Source organism: Lytechinus pictus, chromosome 6 (assembly GCF_037042905.1).
Source record: "Lytechinus pictus isolate F3 Inbred chromosome 6, Lp3.0, whole genome shotgun sequence".
NCBI lineage: Eukaryota > Metazoa > Echinodermata > Echinoidea > Temnopleuroida > Toxopneustidae > Lytechinus > Lytechinus pictus.
In genome coordinates, this window is record NC_087250.1 from 25,302,336 (window position 1) to 25,322,216 (window position 19,881).

General features: G+C 36.6%; 1 protein-coding gene across 1 annotated transcript in view; it reads left to right on the forward strand.

Moving 5' to 3' along the window:
* Positions 1-17,804: 17,804 nt before the first annotated feature.
* The window catches only part of LOC129263967 (inositol-3-phosphate synthase 1-A-like), a 31,330-nt gene continuing 29,253 nt past the window's right edge, over positions 17,805-19,881 (forward strand). Inside the window, exon 1 of the mRNA XM_064101274.1 lies at positions 17,805-18,085. Coding sequence (XP_063957344.1) covers positions 17,975-18,085 — 111 coding nt within the window. The 5' untranslated portion in view covers positions 17,805-17,974. The remainder of the gene's footprint in view (positions 18,086-19,881) is intronic.

Sequence of the window (19,881 nt, forward strand, 5' to 3'; positions counted from 1 at the left end):
CCCCCTGGAAAATCCTGGACCCGCCCCTGATTGGAGAAAACCAATCAAGCTTACATTTACAATCAGAACAATAATTTGAATATTTACAGTCTCATAATACAGATTTTACACTGATTCATTACTATGAAGAAAAAAAACTGGAATATGAAAAAATAATAATAAAAAAAGAAAAAATCCAACAAGCAAATTTCATCAAAAAAGTTGTGACAATTTAAAGTTTCGCTTAATTTCACACAACAGTTATATGCACATCCTGGCCAGTATGCAAATGAGGGGACTGATGACATCACGCATTCACTATTTCTTTAAAGTTCTATTGTATTCTGATTTTCTCATCCATGTCATTTGAAATCGAGTTTTATTCCTCCCTGAACATGTGGAATTAACATTGTTTAACATGATGTAGTTCAGTCAAGTTTTACATTATTGTCAATTCTGTATGAATTGAAATATGGTATAATTCAAACAATAAAAAAAGACAATAGAAATAAAGTGAGTGATTGACATAGTAGACTCTCGCATTTGCATATCACTCTGTTGTGCATAAAACTGTTTTGAGAAAAAATAAGCAAAACTTTAAAATGTCATAACTTTCTTTCTTTGATGAAGTTTTCAGCGTTATGCTTGTTTGATTTTGTCTATTTATTCAAATCCACATTTCTCTTGGGTGGACTTGGCCTTTAAATCTCTCTCTCGTGCATGACTCCCAAACATAAATTAACTACATTGGAAGAAAAAAACAAAAACTTATAAATAATAATAATAATCTGTCTGGGCGTTCCGTTCTCCTACACTTTAAGGGGCAAGCCCAGTAGGCTCATCATTCACAGCATACCATCTCCCAGATAGAAATTAACTACATTGGAAAAAAAACTAAAACTTAAAAAAAAAATAATAATAATCTGTCTGGGCGTTCCGTTCTCCTACACTTTAAGGGGCAAGCCCAGTAAGCTCATCATTCATAGGATACCATCTCCCAGTCATAAATTAACTACATTCGAAAAAAAACACTAAAACTTATAAAAAATAATAATAATCTGTCTGGGCGTTCCGTTCTCCTACACTTTGAGGGGCAAGCCCAGTAGGCTCATCATTCACAGCATACCATCTCCCAGACAGAAATTAACTACATTGAAAAAAAAACCTAAAACTTAAAAATAATAATAATAATCTCTCTGGGCGTTCCGTTCTCCTACACTTTAAGGGGCTAGCCCAGTAGGCTCATCATTCACAGGATACCATCTCCCAGTCAGAAATTAATTACACTTTTACAAATACAAAAATAAAAAATAAATAATACTAATCTGTCTGGGCGTTCCGTTCTCCTACACTTTAAGGGGCAAGCCCAGTAAGCTCATCATTCATAGGATACCATCTCCCAGTCATAAATTAACTACATTCGAAAAAAAACACTAAAACTTATAAAAAAATAATAATAATCTGTCTCGGCGTTCCATTCTCCTACACTTTGAGGGGCAAGCCCAGTAGGCTCATCATTCACAGGATACCATCTCCCAGACAGAAATTAACTACATTGAAAAAAAACCTAAAACTTAAAAATAATAATAATAATCTCTCTGGGCGTTCCGTTCTCCTACACTTTAAGGGACAAGCCCAGTAGGCTCATCATTCACAGGATACCATTTCCCAGTCATAAATTAACTACATTGAAAAAAAAAACTAAAACTTAAAAATAATAATAATAATCTGTCTGGGCGTTCCGTTCTCCTACACTTTAAGGGGCAAGCCCAGTAGGCTCATCATTCACAGGAACCATCTCCCAGACAGAAATTAACTACATTGAAAAAAAAACTATAATTTAAAAATAAATAATAATAATCTGTCTGGGCGTTCCGTTCTCCTACACTTTTAGGGGCAAGCCCAGTAGGCTCATCATTCACAGGATACCATCCCCCAGATAGAAATTAACTACATTTGAAAACAATCTAAAACTTAAAAAAAAAAAAAATTATAATCTGTCTGGGCGTTCCGTTCTCCTACACTTTAAGGGGCAAGCCCAGTAGGCTCATCATTCACGGCAAACAATTTCCCAGTCATAAATTAACTACATTCGAAAAAAAACACTAAAACTCATAAAAAATAATAATAATCTGTCTGGGCGTTCCGTTCTCCTACACTTTAAGAGGCAAGCCCAGTAGGCTCATCATTCACAGGATACCATCTCCCAGACAGAAATTAACTACATTGGAAAAAAAACTAAAACTTAAAAATAATAATAATAATCTGTCTGGGCGTTCCGTTCTCCTACACTTTAAGGGGCAAGCCCAGTAGGCTCATCATTCGCAGGATACCATCTCCCAGACAGAAATTAACTACATTTTACAAATGTTCAATTGGTCTAATATAAATTTGTCTAATTGTGGAGCGTTGTTGCCCAGTGGATTAGTCTTCTCACTTTGAAACAGATGGTCGTGGGTTCGAATCCCATGCAGCCATGGCGTTATTTCCTTCAGCAAGAAATTTATTGTGCTGCACTCAACCCAGGTGGGGTGAATGGGTAACCGGCAGGATGAATTCCTTGAATGCACTGAGCGCTGAAAGGCAGCTCGCGCTAAAGCCGGGGTAATGATAATAATAATAATAAACAATTCGCCTCGGATTAGATTATTCTAGATAGATGGTGATACAGAAATGCCTATCATTATTATTAATTACCAACTTCTCACTATCATGTGGTCTGCCATTTGTTTGTCCATTATATTTATTGTCTAATTGCCATTTCATCCACTCACCATTTCTTCTTTTAACCAGTTGGTCCAATATAGCCATTTAGTTCATATACCATGGTCTAATTGGACTAAGTTTGAACTGGGCGAAATGAATTAAAATAAAATGTATATTAAACCAAATGGTTATGAGACAAAATGATCATAGACAAACTGGTGATTAGACGAAGTGATGATTGGACCAAATGGTCACTGGACCAAATGGCTGTTAGACGAAATGTTGATGGACGGTATATGACCTGTCTAATTTAAGGTAGACCATGTGATGAGTGGACGAGTTGGCAATAGTGGGATTGGCAATTCACCATGACACACTGTAAAAACTGAGGTGTTAAAACTGACACCAGTTGGTGTTAATAATAGAGGATCACACCCTGATGTGTTAAAATTACACCCTAAGGATTGAACATAACACCAAAGGGTGTTGATGTGACAACCAAAGGTGTTGTAATAACACCTATAGGTGTTAAACTAACACTGTCAATTTAACACCGGTGTAAAATAACTGGTGTGGTCCTCTATGTACACCGGTTAACACCACAGTTTTTGTTGTGCACCATATCCATGCAAGAGAGAATTTATCTCTATTCTCACAATCGGTGGCGTAATGAGCAAAATCTTTTGAGGGGACCAACCGACATGGCGGATGAAGCAAGAGTTCTAACGTTGCGAGCGAGCAAGCATATTTTTTCAACCTTTTGAATAAGAAATCATTTCTTTTCACTGATTTTGACATAATATTGAATAAATAGAATAATTTCACCTTTTCCATTTCCTTTTGATTTCTTTTTGTCCTTTTATTCCTTGATCGTGAAACTTGTTATGACATAGCTCCCAATCCATCCCCATCATTACGCCAGTGCAGTGCTCACAATCCTTAAAGGACAAGTTACAATTCGTTCAATGAAGCCGGCTGTATTGGTCGACCAGGATATACCCCATACAAAATGGACCAAAGCATGTTTTTTCAATTCATACAATATTGTTTGATGGTTTCTTGTCAATTCGAGAGTGCTGGTTCCAAATCTGAATGTTTCCACTCGCGCAACCTTGAGAATTTTGCATACCAATCAGGATGGGGGATATCTGTTTTGTCAAATTAAGAGAAACTTTAAGGTCAAGTCCACCTCAGAAAAAAGTTTTTTTTAATCAATAGAGAAAAATCAGACAAGCATAATGCTGAAAATTTCATCAAAATCGGATGTAAAATAAGAAAGATATGACATTTTAAAGTTTCGCTTATTTTTCACAAAATAGTTATATGCACAATTTAGTCACATGAGAGAATCGATGATGTCCCTCACTTTACTTAATACAAAAATCTTACTATATTTCTTTTGTTTTTTATTGTTTGAATTATACAATATTTCAATTTTTACAGATTTGACAATAAAGACCAACTTGACTGAAACATAAAATGTTAAACAATGCTAATTCCACATGTTCAGGGTGAAATAAAATGTTGTTTCACAGGACAATGAGGAGAATATTAGAATATTTCTTATAATAAAATACAAAAGAAATAGTGAGTTTTTTTGTATTAAGTAAAGTGAGGGACATCATCGATTCTCTCATGTGACTAAATTGTGCATATAACTATTTTTTTAAATTAAAGGAGAATGAAACCCTTGAAACCAGCTGAATCCATATCAAAGAGAAAAATCAAAGAAACATATTGTTGAAAGTTTGAGAAAGATTGAATGAATAATAAGAAAGTTATGAGCATTTGAATATTGATATCACTAATGCCATGTAGATCCTCCCATTGGCAATGCGACCAAGATCTGTGATGTCACAAACGTACAACTCCCTCATTACTTTAGTACTTATTTCACTTATATTCTCATTTTTACAGAGTCTATCACTATTGAAGGTGAGGTGTTCTCTTTATGAGAGGACAAGTACAGAGGTTTCACAACATCATATCATTGATGAATCGTTTGTCATATGATTAGAATGAGCAAAAAGAGATGTTTTGGGGTATATTTTCAGTGTCCAAAAGGGGAGAGTTGTTCATCTGTGACATCATAGATCTTGGTCGCATTGCCAATGGGAGGATCTCCATAGCATTAGTGATCTCGACATTCAAATGCTCATAACTCTTCTATTGCTAGTCCTATTTTACTCAAACTTTTGTTGATCTTATTCTTTGATGTTTCTGCTTTCACAAAAGCTAACTTGCTCCAAGAGTTTCATTTTCCTTTAAGCAAAACTTAAAAATGTCATAACTTTCTTATTTTACATCCGATTTTGATAAAATTCTCAGTAATTGTGCTTGTTGGATTTTTCTCTTTTTAATCAAATCCACTTTTTGTTGGGGTGGACTTGTCCTTAAAAAAAATATGTAGGCGTATCGTTCGCATTCAGATTAAAGGCTACATTATATCTATGGCCCCTGCAAGACTCCACTTCCCATGCAACAATTATTATTTGCTTTTATTATTGTTGTGTATGTACGATTTTTAAAATGAAAAGGTGACTAATATTGAAATATCATTGGGGCGGTCTTGTATTCAAGACACAAATTCCATCCGCTCAGTGGGTATAGTCTCCCATCCCCACGCTGCCCATGGCAGGTAGTTTATTTGTAAATGTCAAAATTTCCTAAAGCAACCATACACTGCAAAAACTCCGGTGTTGATTTAACACCAGCCCGGAATATATGTCCACACCAGAAAAGTATTGGAATAACACCAGTTCGGAATCAAAGCGATGCTGTTTTAATACTAATTGGTGTTGTATAAACACATATCTGGTGTTAGACCAAAACCAAACAGGTCTTGTGTAACACTTCTCTGGTGTGGACATATGTAGATTCCGGGCTAGTGTTAAATCAACACCGCAGTTTTTGCAGTGCATAAGCCCCCCCCCCCCGCACGCGAAATTATTTTTCCCACCGTGTTCTGGACCGACATATGAATATTCATGACTTGCGTCTTCGGATTGAGAGTACGCATGCGCGTGGACTTTGCCTCGACCAGTAAGGTTAGTGCCGATCGTAAGCATTCACGTTGCTCAGAATGAATTAGCATCGTCAAATTACCGGTACCCTTACATAGTTACATAGGTCTTATAGGCTTAGATCTATATATATATATATATCCAATTCTTAAACACTTAATAAACTAGCTGCCATTAATGGCAAGACATGTGCTAGGGTAGGGCTAGCTTAGGCTAGTGTATTAACTTTACCTCAAATCTGGACCTGTCTAATTAATGCCTAGTACTAATCAGTGTTGTAGTAAATGCCTAGCTACTTTTTCAAAGCCTTGGCCTTGAGAGGGCCTTGGTCTTGAGGATTTTGAGCCTTGAAATTTTAAGGCATTTTCAAGGCTTTTTCAAGGCATTTTGTATTTTCATTTGTTTTAAATAAGTAATTATAAATGTTTCAATTTTTTTTAAAATATATATTTAATAACACTAATGGTCAATACTACCAATCACCAGTAACAGTAGCAGCAGCAGTAGTAAGTGTACTAGCAGTGTCATCAATTGTAATTGTCACCATTATCAAGAAATTCAAACAAAGAATACATCAGTTATGAAAAATAGCATTATGTATTGGTAATGTGTTGTAATCATATATGATGATAATGACAGTAAATAATAATGGTCATGATCAAGATAATAGTGCTTTGATGACAAGAATAATTTTTACATCTGACTGCAATTTTGACAACAATTTTCATACGATATCAAAATGAGTTCGTACAGAATCCAATGAAATGACCACCAAAGTAACTGTTTGTATAAATAAAACGCATGTGCCAAAGGATTCTGGAAGAAATTGTGTAATTGCTGAGAAATCAGCAAATAAGCACAGGATTCGGGTAGAGCGTCGGGCCCGACGCTCAAAGCAATAATTATACACTGTCACACGTGCGCTTATCTGTGTTGGGGAAGTTCAGTCTGAACATTTTTCAGCGTAGATTTCAAGATTTCACAAAGTTCAGTTTATGTAACTGTACCAGATCTAGATCCTCGATGATATACTGACAATTAAGCCTGGTTTTACAGACTTTCTCATGAAATCAGTGTTTACTGCAACTACTGGAATTTCTCTTTAAACATAGCTAACTCTAAAGAACGATAACAAGGTTGATTTCTATTCCATTAGGATTTTCCTTGTATTATTTTCTTTGGCCAACAAGAATGTTTTAAGTCTTAATGATATTCTGAAAAGATTTGGTAAACTTGAACACAGTCTCCAATTTTGTCATATCCAAATGGGTTATGTCAATGGCATGATGAGCCAGAAACTTTGAGGGGCCAAGCATGGCATATATAGAGCAAATTTTCTGTCAAAAAAAAGAAGAAAGCAATTGAAGCGAGCGAGTGAACAAAATTTGTCCCCCTCTTTCTATAAGAAAAGCTAATTTTGCAATAGATTGTTTAAAAAATAATATCACATTTACTCCATCTTTTCCTTTCCCTTTCCCCCTTGTCTAAGTTTATTCTTGGTGGTGGGACTTCTTCTTCTCTCTAATATCTCTCTTCTAAATTTTATATTTGTTTTGGGTCAGATTGACAAAACAAAGGGGAAAAAAATTTTACTTCTTTTTAATCATATATCGTTCAACATTGAATCTCATTTCTCTACAGTTTCAAGGAAATAAACAACGTATTTGTTTTTGTGTCAATATGGTTTCAAGAAATAATAATTAACAAAAAATAATTAAATAATTATTAATATTATCAATAAGTATTGATAATTAATGATTAATTAACTATTTAATAAAATTGGTTGTAAGCAGAAAAAAATATGAAAACTGACAAGAGTCCTAAAAATGACTCATTTTCAGTTTAAGCATTTGAAAATTTTAGCTTGCGCTTTGTTTTCTCTTGCCCCCCCCCCAAAAAAAAAAATCCCTGTATGATTTTTTTTTCCAAATGAAATATGCCCTTTTTAAAATAGAAATACCTTCTTTAATAATAAAACATAATACATTTTAGGTTCGAAAATCACAGATTTTGAATCGCATCAATTATTGTTTAGTACAGTACTGCTAATGGTTACAAAAATGCATAGAATGTTGCTTTATGGTTGAAATATCACAAATATTTGGCTCGCTTCCTGCACTCGCATCAATTATTGTAGACGTTCTCTTCCCGTTCACAAAAAAATGCTTAGAATGTCCAGTTTTCAGGTTGGAATATCACAAATTTTTGAGCTCGCGCTTTGCGCTCGCATTATTTTTTATTGGTGAGTTATGTATCTTATTTAAAATGCAGTAATTAACTGCTTAATTAACTGCTTCCTTTACTGGTCAGTATATAAAAAGAATTAGCGAGCGCAAAGTTATTTTTAGTTAAATACACATCTTTTTCATGATTACAAAACCAGCTGAGAATAAAATAATCTCCATGTCTTATTACACGACATGTCAAGAAGTTTGAGCTGGTGATTCGCGCTAGCAACATCGCGCAAGGAAATTTCAACAATGATTAGCCCCATAATTGACCATAAATCAAGTTTTACAACATCAGAATGGATTTTTTTTTTCAAAACCGCTTGCTGGCTATGCTTTCTCGCTGAGAAGTAAAACCTAAAACAAAATATCTATCTTATAAATCACTTTAGAAAGCCTTTGCTCAACTTAATTTCTATAAAACACACAATTACTTCACGCAGTTCATAATCTCATTTTGAAAATACATGTATCTGTTTGCACAAAAAAACTCATTTTGATAAATGGGTGCCTTTTTGGCGTTGACCCCCCCCCCCATAATCATTTGTCTGCTGTCCCTGTCCCAGGGAGTGGAGAAAAACATACGTTGAGAATGCCAGGATCAGATGACCGTGGTAATAATAATTATTGCAATGTAAATCGCCTATAGAAAAATTATTGATTATGTGTACACAGGTAACTATATCATTATTTTAATATGTCTCTATCATGAAATTATTTTTGTTTTAAATGTACAAAGGTTTTTTTTTTTCTCGCTCAGTCCCCTCGCTCACATACATTTTACATGTGTGATGTCTGCCGCCTAAGTATTGTTAGTTCATTGTTCTGTATATCGTAAGTTTGAAATGCCTTGGCCTTGAGGTTTTCAGGCCTTGGCCTTGGGTTTCCATGCCTTGGCCTTGGCCTTTGGTACTGAAGCCTTGGCCTTGGGTATTAAAGCCTTGGCCTTGGCCTTGGAGGTTTGAGCCTTGACTACAACACTGAATAGCCGACTAATGCCATGGTTAACTTCGAACTGGTTAATTCCGAACTTCACGTTTAATTAGGTTTAGACAAATATTCGCTTATTTGCCATGGTTTAATATGTCTAGTCCGTATACAAAACCAGTCCTAGATCTAAAAAAATTATCTTAGTTCTAGTCTAGTCTCTATATCTAGACTCTGATCTATGCTGTATCAGCATGGAACCACTAGTGTACCAAGGGGAGGGGGGAAACTGTCCCTCTGACGAGTCACAACTGATTCAGGGGACGTGCCCCCTTTGAGAAGCCAAATCAATAATTTGTAATGTAAAAATGCAATGAAAAAGACGTATGTCCCCTTTTTTTAACGTGAAGATCTTTTCTTTTTTTTTTGCTTGTCAATTTTTTTTTTCAGCTAAGAAATCCATAATTTGGGGTGAAGACCCTTTTTTTTTTTGGGGGGGGCTTGTCACATTTTTTCGCGGACGAAATATCCTCTAAAAAATTTGCCCCCCTTTTGGAAAATCCTAGGTACACCAGTGCGTGCATGGAACGTATTCTAACGTCAGGCACAAATTAACGTCAGTGATCTTGATCACCGTCTTCACCCAAAATTACTGAGGATTTCGTAGCTGAAAAAAATTTGACAAGAAAAAAAAAAGATCTTCACGTTCAAAAGAGGGGACATGCGTCTTTTTTCGTTGCATTTTGACATTACAAATTATTAATTTGGCTTCTCAAGGAGGGGCACGTCCCCTGGATCAGTTGTGACTCGTCAGGGGGGCAGTCTGCCCCCCCCCCTTTGGTACACTAGTGGTTCCATGTTGATAGCGCGTAGATCAGAGTCTAGATCTATAGACTAGACTAGAACTAAGATTTTTTTTTAGATCTAGGACTGGTTCTGTATACGGACTATAGACATATTAAACCATGGTAAATAAGCTAATATTGGTCCAAACCTAATCAAACGTAAAGTTCGGAATTAACAAGTTCGAAGTTAACCATGGCATTAGTCGGCTATTCCTATTAGTATATATTAGGCATTAGACATGTCCAGATTTGAGGTAAAGTTAATGCGCTAGCTTAAGCTAGCCCTACCCTAGCACATGTCTTCCCATTAATGGCAGCTAGTTTGATAAGTGTTTAAGAATTGGATGTATATATAGATTTAAGCCTATAAGGCCTATGTAACTATGTAAGGGTACCGGTAATTTGACGATGCTAATTTATTTCTGAGCAACGTGAATGCTTACGATCGGCACTAACTGGTCGAGGCCAAGTCCACGCGCATGCGTACTCTCAATCCGAAGACGCAAGTCATGAATATTCATATGTCGGTCCAGAACACGGTGGGAAAAATAATTTCGCCCCCCGCACCCCCCCAAAAAATAGTTTGGAACCGTGCCTTCCTACATATACCATGATCATGATGATATGATCCCCTTTTTACTTAAAGGATGCTTCGATTGGTTTATGTGTAAAATTATAACTTTATTTAAAATTCGTTTAACATATTATTCATTAAAGACTCAATACAACCACACAGCAAAAACTGTGGTGTTAACCGGTGTACATAGAGGACCACACCAGTTATTTTACACCGGTGTTAAATTGACAGTGTTAGTCTAACACCTATAGGTGTTATTACAACACCTTTGCTTGTTAAATTTACACTCTTTGGTGTTATGTTCAATCTCTAGGGTGTAATTTTAACACCTCAGGGTGTGGTCCTCTATTAACACCAACTGGTGTCAGTTTTAACACCACAGTTTTTACAGTGGTACGATGCTGTAAGTAACCTTTCCAATGGCCAAATACAGCTAGACATGCTAGAGACTGCCAGAGAAATTTGCGATTTTGATAAATGCAAAATTTGATAAATTTAAGCAGCATAACGGCAGATGAATCTGTAGTATCAATCATTTGATTTTAAAATTTGTCGTTTCTGTCTCGAAAGTGTAGGGGTGTACAAGACATTACCAAAGGTGGAGGAGGGGGGGGGGGTAATATCCCCATCTCCCGGAATTTATGCCAATATTCAAGTAATCCTATTATCTTAGAAAACATAATAATTGTAAGTGATTGTTATTTTCGTCTGATACATTTCCATACAGATGAATACCTTAAAATCGACAACAAAATGTGGATATATATTTCTGCACAAACAAATACATTCATGGTACTTTGATGGAAAAAAGGAATGAAAATTGTTTCAATGTCATTAACTGACATTATATGTTAATCATTAGTAATTCTTGGAAAATGTTATCACCGTGGTCTCCATACACTGTTTTCTGAAACCATAACAAGATTGAATATTTTATGAAATTAAATAATTTCCAATGACAAGGACTTTTAGATACCATACACAGTAAAAAAAAAAATAGCACGTTGTTTGTTTAAACTTTATGTAATTGATTAAAATTTTCAAACAACAGTTGTTTAAAAAGTTTAAACAGTAGTTGTTAGAGTGACTGGCTTAAACAACGTGCTTAAAATTTTAAACAGCGTTTTTACAGTGTAGGCCCGTTTTTATCTAGGCCTATGCACTCGATAATGAACAAGGTTTAATATGATATAACCTTGTTCTCTGTTATATCTCCATGTGTGGCAAAATAAGGGTGGCAATGTTTGGCTTATTTTCTCTTTTTCTTTAGGACAAATGCTTGATTTTTTACACTGACAGTTTCCATTACACCTATTCATCATACAACTTGCAATGGCTCTTAAGTAAATTTGATTCTTTAAATTATTTTTTTCATAATTAAAAATAGAGATTGAAAAATGAAAATTTTCTTGCCATATTATTTTCCACCAATAGAGGGCGTACACAAAAATATGCCAAAAATTCAAGTTTTTGAGCGCTCTGGTGAATACAAAAATTATTCCCAATTAGTTACTAATGAAAAATAAATTGCAACTGTATGGAAATTAGTAATTTTGAGCACAAAAGTGATATTTTAATGATTTTTTAAAGTGTGTGCTCTGTACAGCATTGGCATACCATAGTCCTTCCTGTAGATTCCCCACAGGAAGGATGGTTGCAGTGAGCTATAGTGGGCATATATATATAAAAAAAAGCAACGGTCTAAATGAATTGCAAAATCAACTAAATTATCATAATGTGCAATAAAGTATTTAAAAAATAAAACAAGGATCAAAATGCCTAAAATCCTGGGAAATTCATGATTTTCGAAAACTGTACCTATAGGCCTATGTATACGTAGGCCTATATCAATTAATTAACAATGGTGATGATGAAATGAGAGACTGCAAAACTGTCATTTGATAAGTGCAGGATCCCCTCTCCCCATCTCGATCCCTCCCTCCCTCTCTCTCTAAATGAATATATAGGCCTATACAGCGGCGCACCCAGGATTTTCCAAAAGGGGGCAAATTTTTGGAGGATATTTCGTCCGCGAAAAATTTGACAAGCAAAAAAAAGGGTCTTCAACCACACAAATAGAGGATTTCTTACCAGGAAAAAAGTTGACAAGCAAAAAAAAAAAAGTCTTCAACCGCAAATAAAGGAAATTTCGTACCAGAAAAAAAAAATGACAAACAATAAAAGAGGGGGCACACGTCTGTTTTCATTGCATTTTCACATTACAAATTATTAATTTTGCTTCTCAAAGGGGGGGGGGGCACGTCCAATGGATGAGTTGTGATTCGTCAGGGGGGCAGGGGTACGTCCCCTGCATCAGTTGTGACTCATCAGGGGGGGGCAGTCTGCCCCCCCTACCCTCCCCCATTAGGTACGCTAGTGGGCCTATATTTTCAAACTACGATAGGCCTATACAGTGCATGGATGAGAGTTGACTTACATTGACACCAGATGAATGAGTCACGAAGGAGAAGATCACGTACTTTTATTCTTTTTTCTCCACAAAATAATATTGACGTATTCCGTTCTGATATGGTTCAAACCTCCTAAGCCAGAATGACAGTGTATATGGAACAAATCTGTTTTCCTTGGACCCTAGGAATCTCCAAATAGTGGAGGGATCAGCTAATTGAGAGAGAGCATATCGAAGCTGTACATCGCCTATAGGAGCCTTTACGTCGACCTATATACCGAATTCAATTCAAAAGTCCCGGTTGTAATAATTATACCAGAGATTTTCACGACACACGTCAGTGATTTACATTGACAAAGTTGGTACCGGCCAATCAGATGCAAGGATATTGATAGCTTGTAACACGGTTGTCATGAAGATCACTGTGAAGATTCTTCGTGAAATACCCTCTCACTAACAATATTAATTCCCGGCTCCGACAATGATCGGACACAATAAGCGCCTACCTTTGCTTTGAGCTTGACCATAGGCGGCGGAAGCGGGGGGGGGGGGGGGACGTGTCCCCCTAAATAATTTTTAGCTGATTACCTTTTTTTTTTTTTTTTTTTTTTTTTTGCTTGTCAAAAATTTTTGGTGGTCACCCCCTAAAATTTATTTTGGCTTCCGCCGCCAATGAGCTTGACAACTGGACTCGTTGATAAAGCTTTCATTTAATTGGTAACTACACTACAGTCCAGAAACTCCGGTGTTGATTTAACACAAGCCCGGAATCTATATGTGTCTACACCAGAGAAGTATTGAAATAACACCAGTTTGGAATCAAACCGATGCTGTTTAATTACTAATTGGTGTTAAAGTATAAACACATATCTGGTGTTAGACCAAAACCAAACTGGTATTGTTTAACACTTCTCTGGTGTGGACAGATATAGATTCCGGGCTGGTGTTAAATCAACACCGGAGTTTTTGCAGTGTACATTATTTTCTTGATGTGCTTGATGGCCATCACTGTGAGCTCATGGTCACAATCACAAAGACGAAACCTAGCTGCTGATACTACTCCAGATCAGACCGACCAAATCTTTTATTTTATTACCAAACACCGATGACCAGGGGCGGATCCGCGGATTTTCCAGGGGGGGGGGGGCATTTTTGTTGAACAAATTTTGACCAGCCGGGCCGTTCTTCACGCCCCGCCTGAATGATGCTGATTTATGTCAGGAACAATTTGACAAACCGCAAAGATTTGAGCCTATTATAAAATTATGTACATTTTTCATAGTTCCCAAGGGGGGGGGGGGGCACGTGCCGGATGTGCCCCCACCTGGATCCACCATGCATGCACTGCCAATGACATTCCATCGGGTCGGGTTAGAAATGGTTTGGTGTGACTTTAGCATTAGTCAACAGTTAATACATGTTGTAGGATAAATCGGTCTGTCCAAGGGCGGATCCAGGATTTTCCAAGGGAGGGGGGGGGGGCACATTTTCCAGATGAAAAATTCGACAAGCAAAAAAAAGGTTTTTCAACAAATAATAAGGACATTTCGTCCACGAAAAAATTTGAAGTAAAAAAAAAAATTAAAATTAGAAAAAAGGTCTCCACTTTCAAAAGGGGGGCACACTTCTGTTTTAACGGTATTTTTACATTTACAAATTTTAATTGTGCCTCGGATCCGCTATACAGTGCGTCCCCAAAAAACTACACTTTTGAAATGGCTGCCAAATAAAAACTATATCACTTTGGGTGGAAATACTTACATATATGGAAGCCAATAAAGTCAACTTTTAAAGGTCAAGTCCACCACAGGAAAATGTTGATTTGAATAAATAGAGAAAAATAAAACTAGAATAACGCTGAAAATTTCATTAAAATCGGATGTAAAATAAGAAAGTTATGACATTTTAAAGTTTCATTTATTTTTCAAAAAACATTGATATGCACGACTCAGTGAAATGCAAATGAGACAGTCGATGATGTCCCTCACTCACTATTTCTTATGTTTTTTATTGTTTGAATTATACAATATTTCATTTTTTACAAATTTGGCGATATGGATTAACTTGACTGAACCATATAATATTAAACAATGCTCATTCCATATATTCAGGAAGGAATTATTTTTGTTTCCCTTGACAATGAGAAGAAAATTTATTGGTCTATTTCAGATTTCATATAATAAAATACAAAAGAAATAGTGAGTGGATGATGTCATCAGTCTCCTCATTTGCATACTGACCAGGATGTGCATATAAATGTTTTGTGAAATTAAGCGAAACTTTAAAATGTCATAACTTTCTTATTTTACATCCGATTTTGATTAAATTTTTAGTGTTATGTTTGTTGGAATTTTCTCTTTTTATTCAAATAAACTCTTTGTTGGGGTGGACTTGTCCTTTAAATGACACCAAAAAGTTGGAAAACTATTCATGCTTGAGCGAGCATTGCCCACTGAAACAAAGGGTATGAAAATTGGGCCGGGCCGGAATCAGCCTTCCAATTTATTCAGTTTTTGAGAGGCAAATCCTAAGGGCGTTGTGATAAACTGATGATCAACTGTGACCAGTTTTGGTTGTTTAAGCAAATTTCATAAGTCATCAAATTGAACTTTAATGCATGAGTGAACAGAAAATTACACTTTTGGGGTAGCATTTCAACTTTATCATGTGGATCTCAGCAGGGCCCTGGCAGTGGCGTAGCTAGGATTTGTTTCCTGGGGGGGGGGGCACTGGGGGGTCCTTGCTTTTTCAGGGGGGGGGGCACCATTTTTTCCGGTGTGTGTGTATGTGTCATAAGGGCGGATCCGACTTTCGCCAATAGGGGACGGGGCCCAAAATTATCTTCACCTATATTTTCTCCGATCAGTCACTTGTTATTTCTTATAAAACAACATAAACATGAAATTATCACATAAGCCTTATAAAAAGTGCGAGCGCGAAGCGCGAGCGATTTTATTTTTATTTTCATGTTCTTTGTCCTGAAAATTGAATATTCTTGGCAATGTTATGCGTGATCCTGAACAAGATTCGTATGTAACTAGATGGTTACTGCGAACGCCAAGTGCGAGCAGAAATTTTTATTAACTGTTCTAGGCTAGCATTATCGAAAAGGGACCTGTTAAGGATTGCTTACAGTTACCCACGAAGACGGTATATATTGCGAAGCGCGAGCAATTTTTTTGACATTCCGACCTAAAAACTTGTCAATTTAAGCACTTTTTGTATTAATAAATGGGATAGGTATGTAACTAAACAATTGATGCGAGCGCGAAGCGCGAGAGGAAGAAAATTGAGATTTTAGACCTAAAAGCGGGACACTCTATTCGTATTTTGTAAATCATAAATAGGATATAGTTAATTTGGTATCATTAATAATGCGATCATGAAGCGTGAGCAGACAATTATTGATATTCTGATGTGAAACTGGATAATTTAAGTACATTTTAAATAAAGAACATGCAGGCTATCGCGCATGTTTTAGATTCAGACCTAGAATCTGGGCATTCTGAATACATTTGTTTAATGGAACATTATGGAATACACGTAGACAATAGGAACTTGGCAAATCCAAAATGTGACCACGCAGCGTGAGCTTGAAAAGCTGATATGTTGACCATAAAACGGACGTTTTACAGAGCACTTAAATTTATAAATGAAAACAAATAATGAAAGCTCGATGTCCGAGCAAAAATACGTTTTGTATATTGACTTCAAAACTTGCTCCATATCAGCCTATTGAGCAAGATTTGAATCTCATCGAACAGGCAATTCTGGCGCGAAGCGCAAGCAACAATTTTATAGTAACATGAAAGATTTTTTTTTTGCAAGTCTTCTCCTCACATTATTTCATTAACTCGTTTTCCTCATCTTATTTTCCTCTTCTTTTTTCTTCTGTCTTTCTTCTTCTTTTCCTTTTTCCTTTTCTTCTTTTTCCCTTTTTTCTTTTTTTGCTCTGCCAATTTTTTCAGGGGGGGGGCACCTGGGGGGGCACCTGGGGGGGCACACCAAATCTCAGGGGGGGGGGGGGGCACGTGCCCCCCAGGCCCCCCCCCCCCCGTAGCTACGCCACTGGGCCCTGGGGAACGATTTTTTCAGTGGGGGTGCTGAAATCTCTCCTCATACGTGGGGGAGGGGACAATTGAGTTTTCCATTGAGCACCACACAAACACACACACACACACAATCTACGATTTTATTTCTACGGCATTTTCTAAACCATTTGTGATTATTTTATTCCATATGCCGAAGCAGACTATTTATATTTATATATGACGATATTATATATATATATATATAATATCGTCATATATAAATATAAATAGTCTGCTTCGGCATATGGAATAAAATAATCACATATATATATATATATATATATATATATATATATATATATATATATATATATATATATATATATATATATATATATATATATATATATATATATGAAGCCCTTCCCCCCCCCCCCCCCCCCCCCCCCCCCCCGCTTCCGCGGCCCCTGGCTTGTAGGTCCATGGTTTCGGTGTGCCGGAGCTTGATTGAGTCGCGTTAGGAGGGACATATGTTATTAGAATATGTGAAAAACAGTAGTAGTACTAGTAAATGATTTGTGATTGTTGGATGTGATAATAATGTACATTATAACATATTTGAAAAAATACAGGGGAACCTGATTTCGTGGGGGTGCTGCCTACAGAAAATAATACACGCAGCACCCTTCAGCACCCCCACTTCCCAGGTCCATGCATGTATCCCCCTACCCCGGACCAATACCATTCCCATTTTTGCAAAGCTGTTGAAAACTTGAATGTCAGAAAGAGGGCCTGCATTGATCCCTCCAATTCAAAAGCCAAAAACACCCCTACAATAATAATGTTGGTATCCGACATCAGACTATACATATAGGGGAGATAATTACTTAATATATTTATATTGGTGGTATTTTAAAATTTTGGACAGGTTTTTTTAAACTCAGTTAACTTAAATAGCATTCTTAAATTATATTATAGTAATTTAATACCGAAATTTCTTTTCATTCATTGACTAATTATACTGTTTCAATTTTGATTATATTCGCGTCCCCTATTTTGAATCGACGCGACCATGATCGCATCATATCGAAGCTGCTCACACGTTGCATCTACCCGTTCTATCACTCACTGACTCAGCTGACTGTAATTTCTGAAAAACGTCAAATTGGTACGGAAACTTGCTAAATTGAGGTTAATTTCAGCTTTAGATTAGTATCGAAGATTTTGCAGAGTGTGTTCAGCGGAATCATGACTTCTTTTACCGTAGAAAGCCCGAATGTTCGGTATTTTCCTGACCACATCGAATCTGAATATGTTTACCAGACGACAAAAGTGGAGAGAAATAGCCAGAATATTAAGGTAATTTCTCCAGAAAATCCATCTTCCAGTTATCTATATTTCATGTCCATATCTATTGATCCATAATGAATCTTTTGAAACTGTATTGCTATGAATAAGTGAGCTAACTGTGCATATTTCACAGTTATATCAAATTAAAACCCGACGCGCATTACCTGAGTCGACTTTGATATCTCCAGCACCCTGCGGCGCTCAATTTAAGTGTTGGCCGTCGCTGGCCCGGTAGTTGAGCCGTGTCACCGCTAGTCGAGTCTTGGCCTTGCGAATATGTGGGCGCGGCCGCGGTTCATTTCAAACATCAGCCTCAATTTATGGCATGTTCAATATTTTTCAAGTTCGAGTTCAAACGAAGAATGAGCCTAATGGGGCGTTGCAAGATACTTGCAATCAATTGCAAGACTGTTTTCAGTTCCTAAATCAATCATATGTATTGTAATTAATTGTGTAAATCCATGATTGATTGATTAGTATTTATTAGTAATCTGCTTCTTGTTTAAACAAGATTTGCTAGGCCTAAGTTACAGCTGAAATTGATCTATTGATTATTATAAAATTGCAACAGAAAATTTTCATTTGATTGCAAATATTTTCTTGCAACACCCCAAGTGAGCTCGAGCTTGAGACAAGTCAAGGGCCACTCTGGGCCAGGCTAGACCAGTAGAGGCGCACGGCCAATATTGGAGACTGTCTCCAAGACCAATGTGGGAGATTATCTCCAATATCAGAGACTTAATTGTAAAGAATTTGGGTATCCAATTTCAGAGACAGTCTCCAGTTTTGGATACCAATTTCCTTTGTTTACATTTGCTGCAAAAGGATTACCTTGGCGGCAAATAAAAATGTGATATTGGCAGATTCCTCATGAAAAATTACCCCTTTTCACCGTCTACTTTAAAAATTCACCGTCTATTTTTGTTTTGATAAGGATTTTTTATTGTCAATCACACACAAAACAAATGGGCTTCTGACCTCAGTGAGACAACATTTTGGGTGGAAAAAATCATGCTTTTGTTGGTGTTGTTTCTTTTGTCCTTTTGCAAAGCAAGTCTCCAATGTGGGAGATTGTCTCCCCTATTGGAGAGAGTCTCCCATATTGGCCGTGCGCCTCTACTGTAGACAGCTGGAAGCCGTCTGTTTCGAGGAGTTTTTTAATTTAACAATAACATTTTTAATTTTTTTTTAAAATTTCTCCTCTTAGTCTTACACAGACGGCTTGCTATCGTGCAGCCACCAATAGGGGGTTAACAATGCAAAATCCCCCCCGACGGGGCTCATCGATTTTCGTCATTATTTCATAAAAATATATATATATCTAAAGAACTGGACAAAAATAAAGATTATTATTCCGTTTTGGCCTGAAATGCACCAAAACGGGGAAAAATAAACTTTAAAGGGGAAAAAACTGACTTACATCGGCTATCGCGCTACTTCACTTCCATATTTTATCCGAACTTTACACAGAAACATATGACCATGGCATTGAGTCCCCTGTACAGATCGCGCTAGAACTACGGTCTCTGTATTTTGGTGAGTGGAGCCAACGGAGTTCAGCGGAACAACCAACATAACAGAGACCGAAGCTTTTGGTCTAGGGCCAGGCAAGAATGATGGTTGTATGAACAAGTTCTTCAACAAGGCAGCATTAAAAAGGCAGCAAAACCATGAATAGATCCCAAAAAGCTTCATTCAGTCTCTGTACATGTATTTTGGCTGTTCCGCTGAACTGCATTGGCTCCACTCAATCATAGTAAAATGTCAGAAATTGTTAAATAAATCCCCAGAAACGATGGTTATTC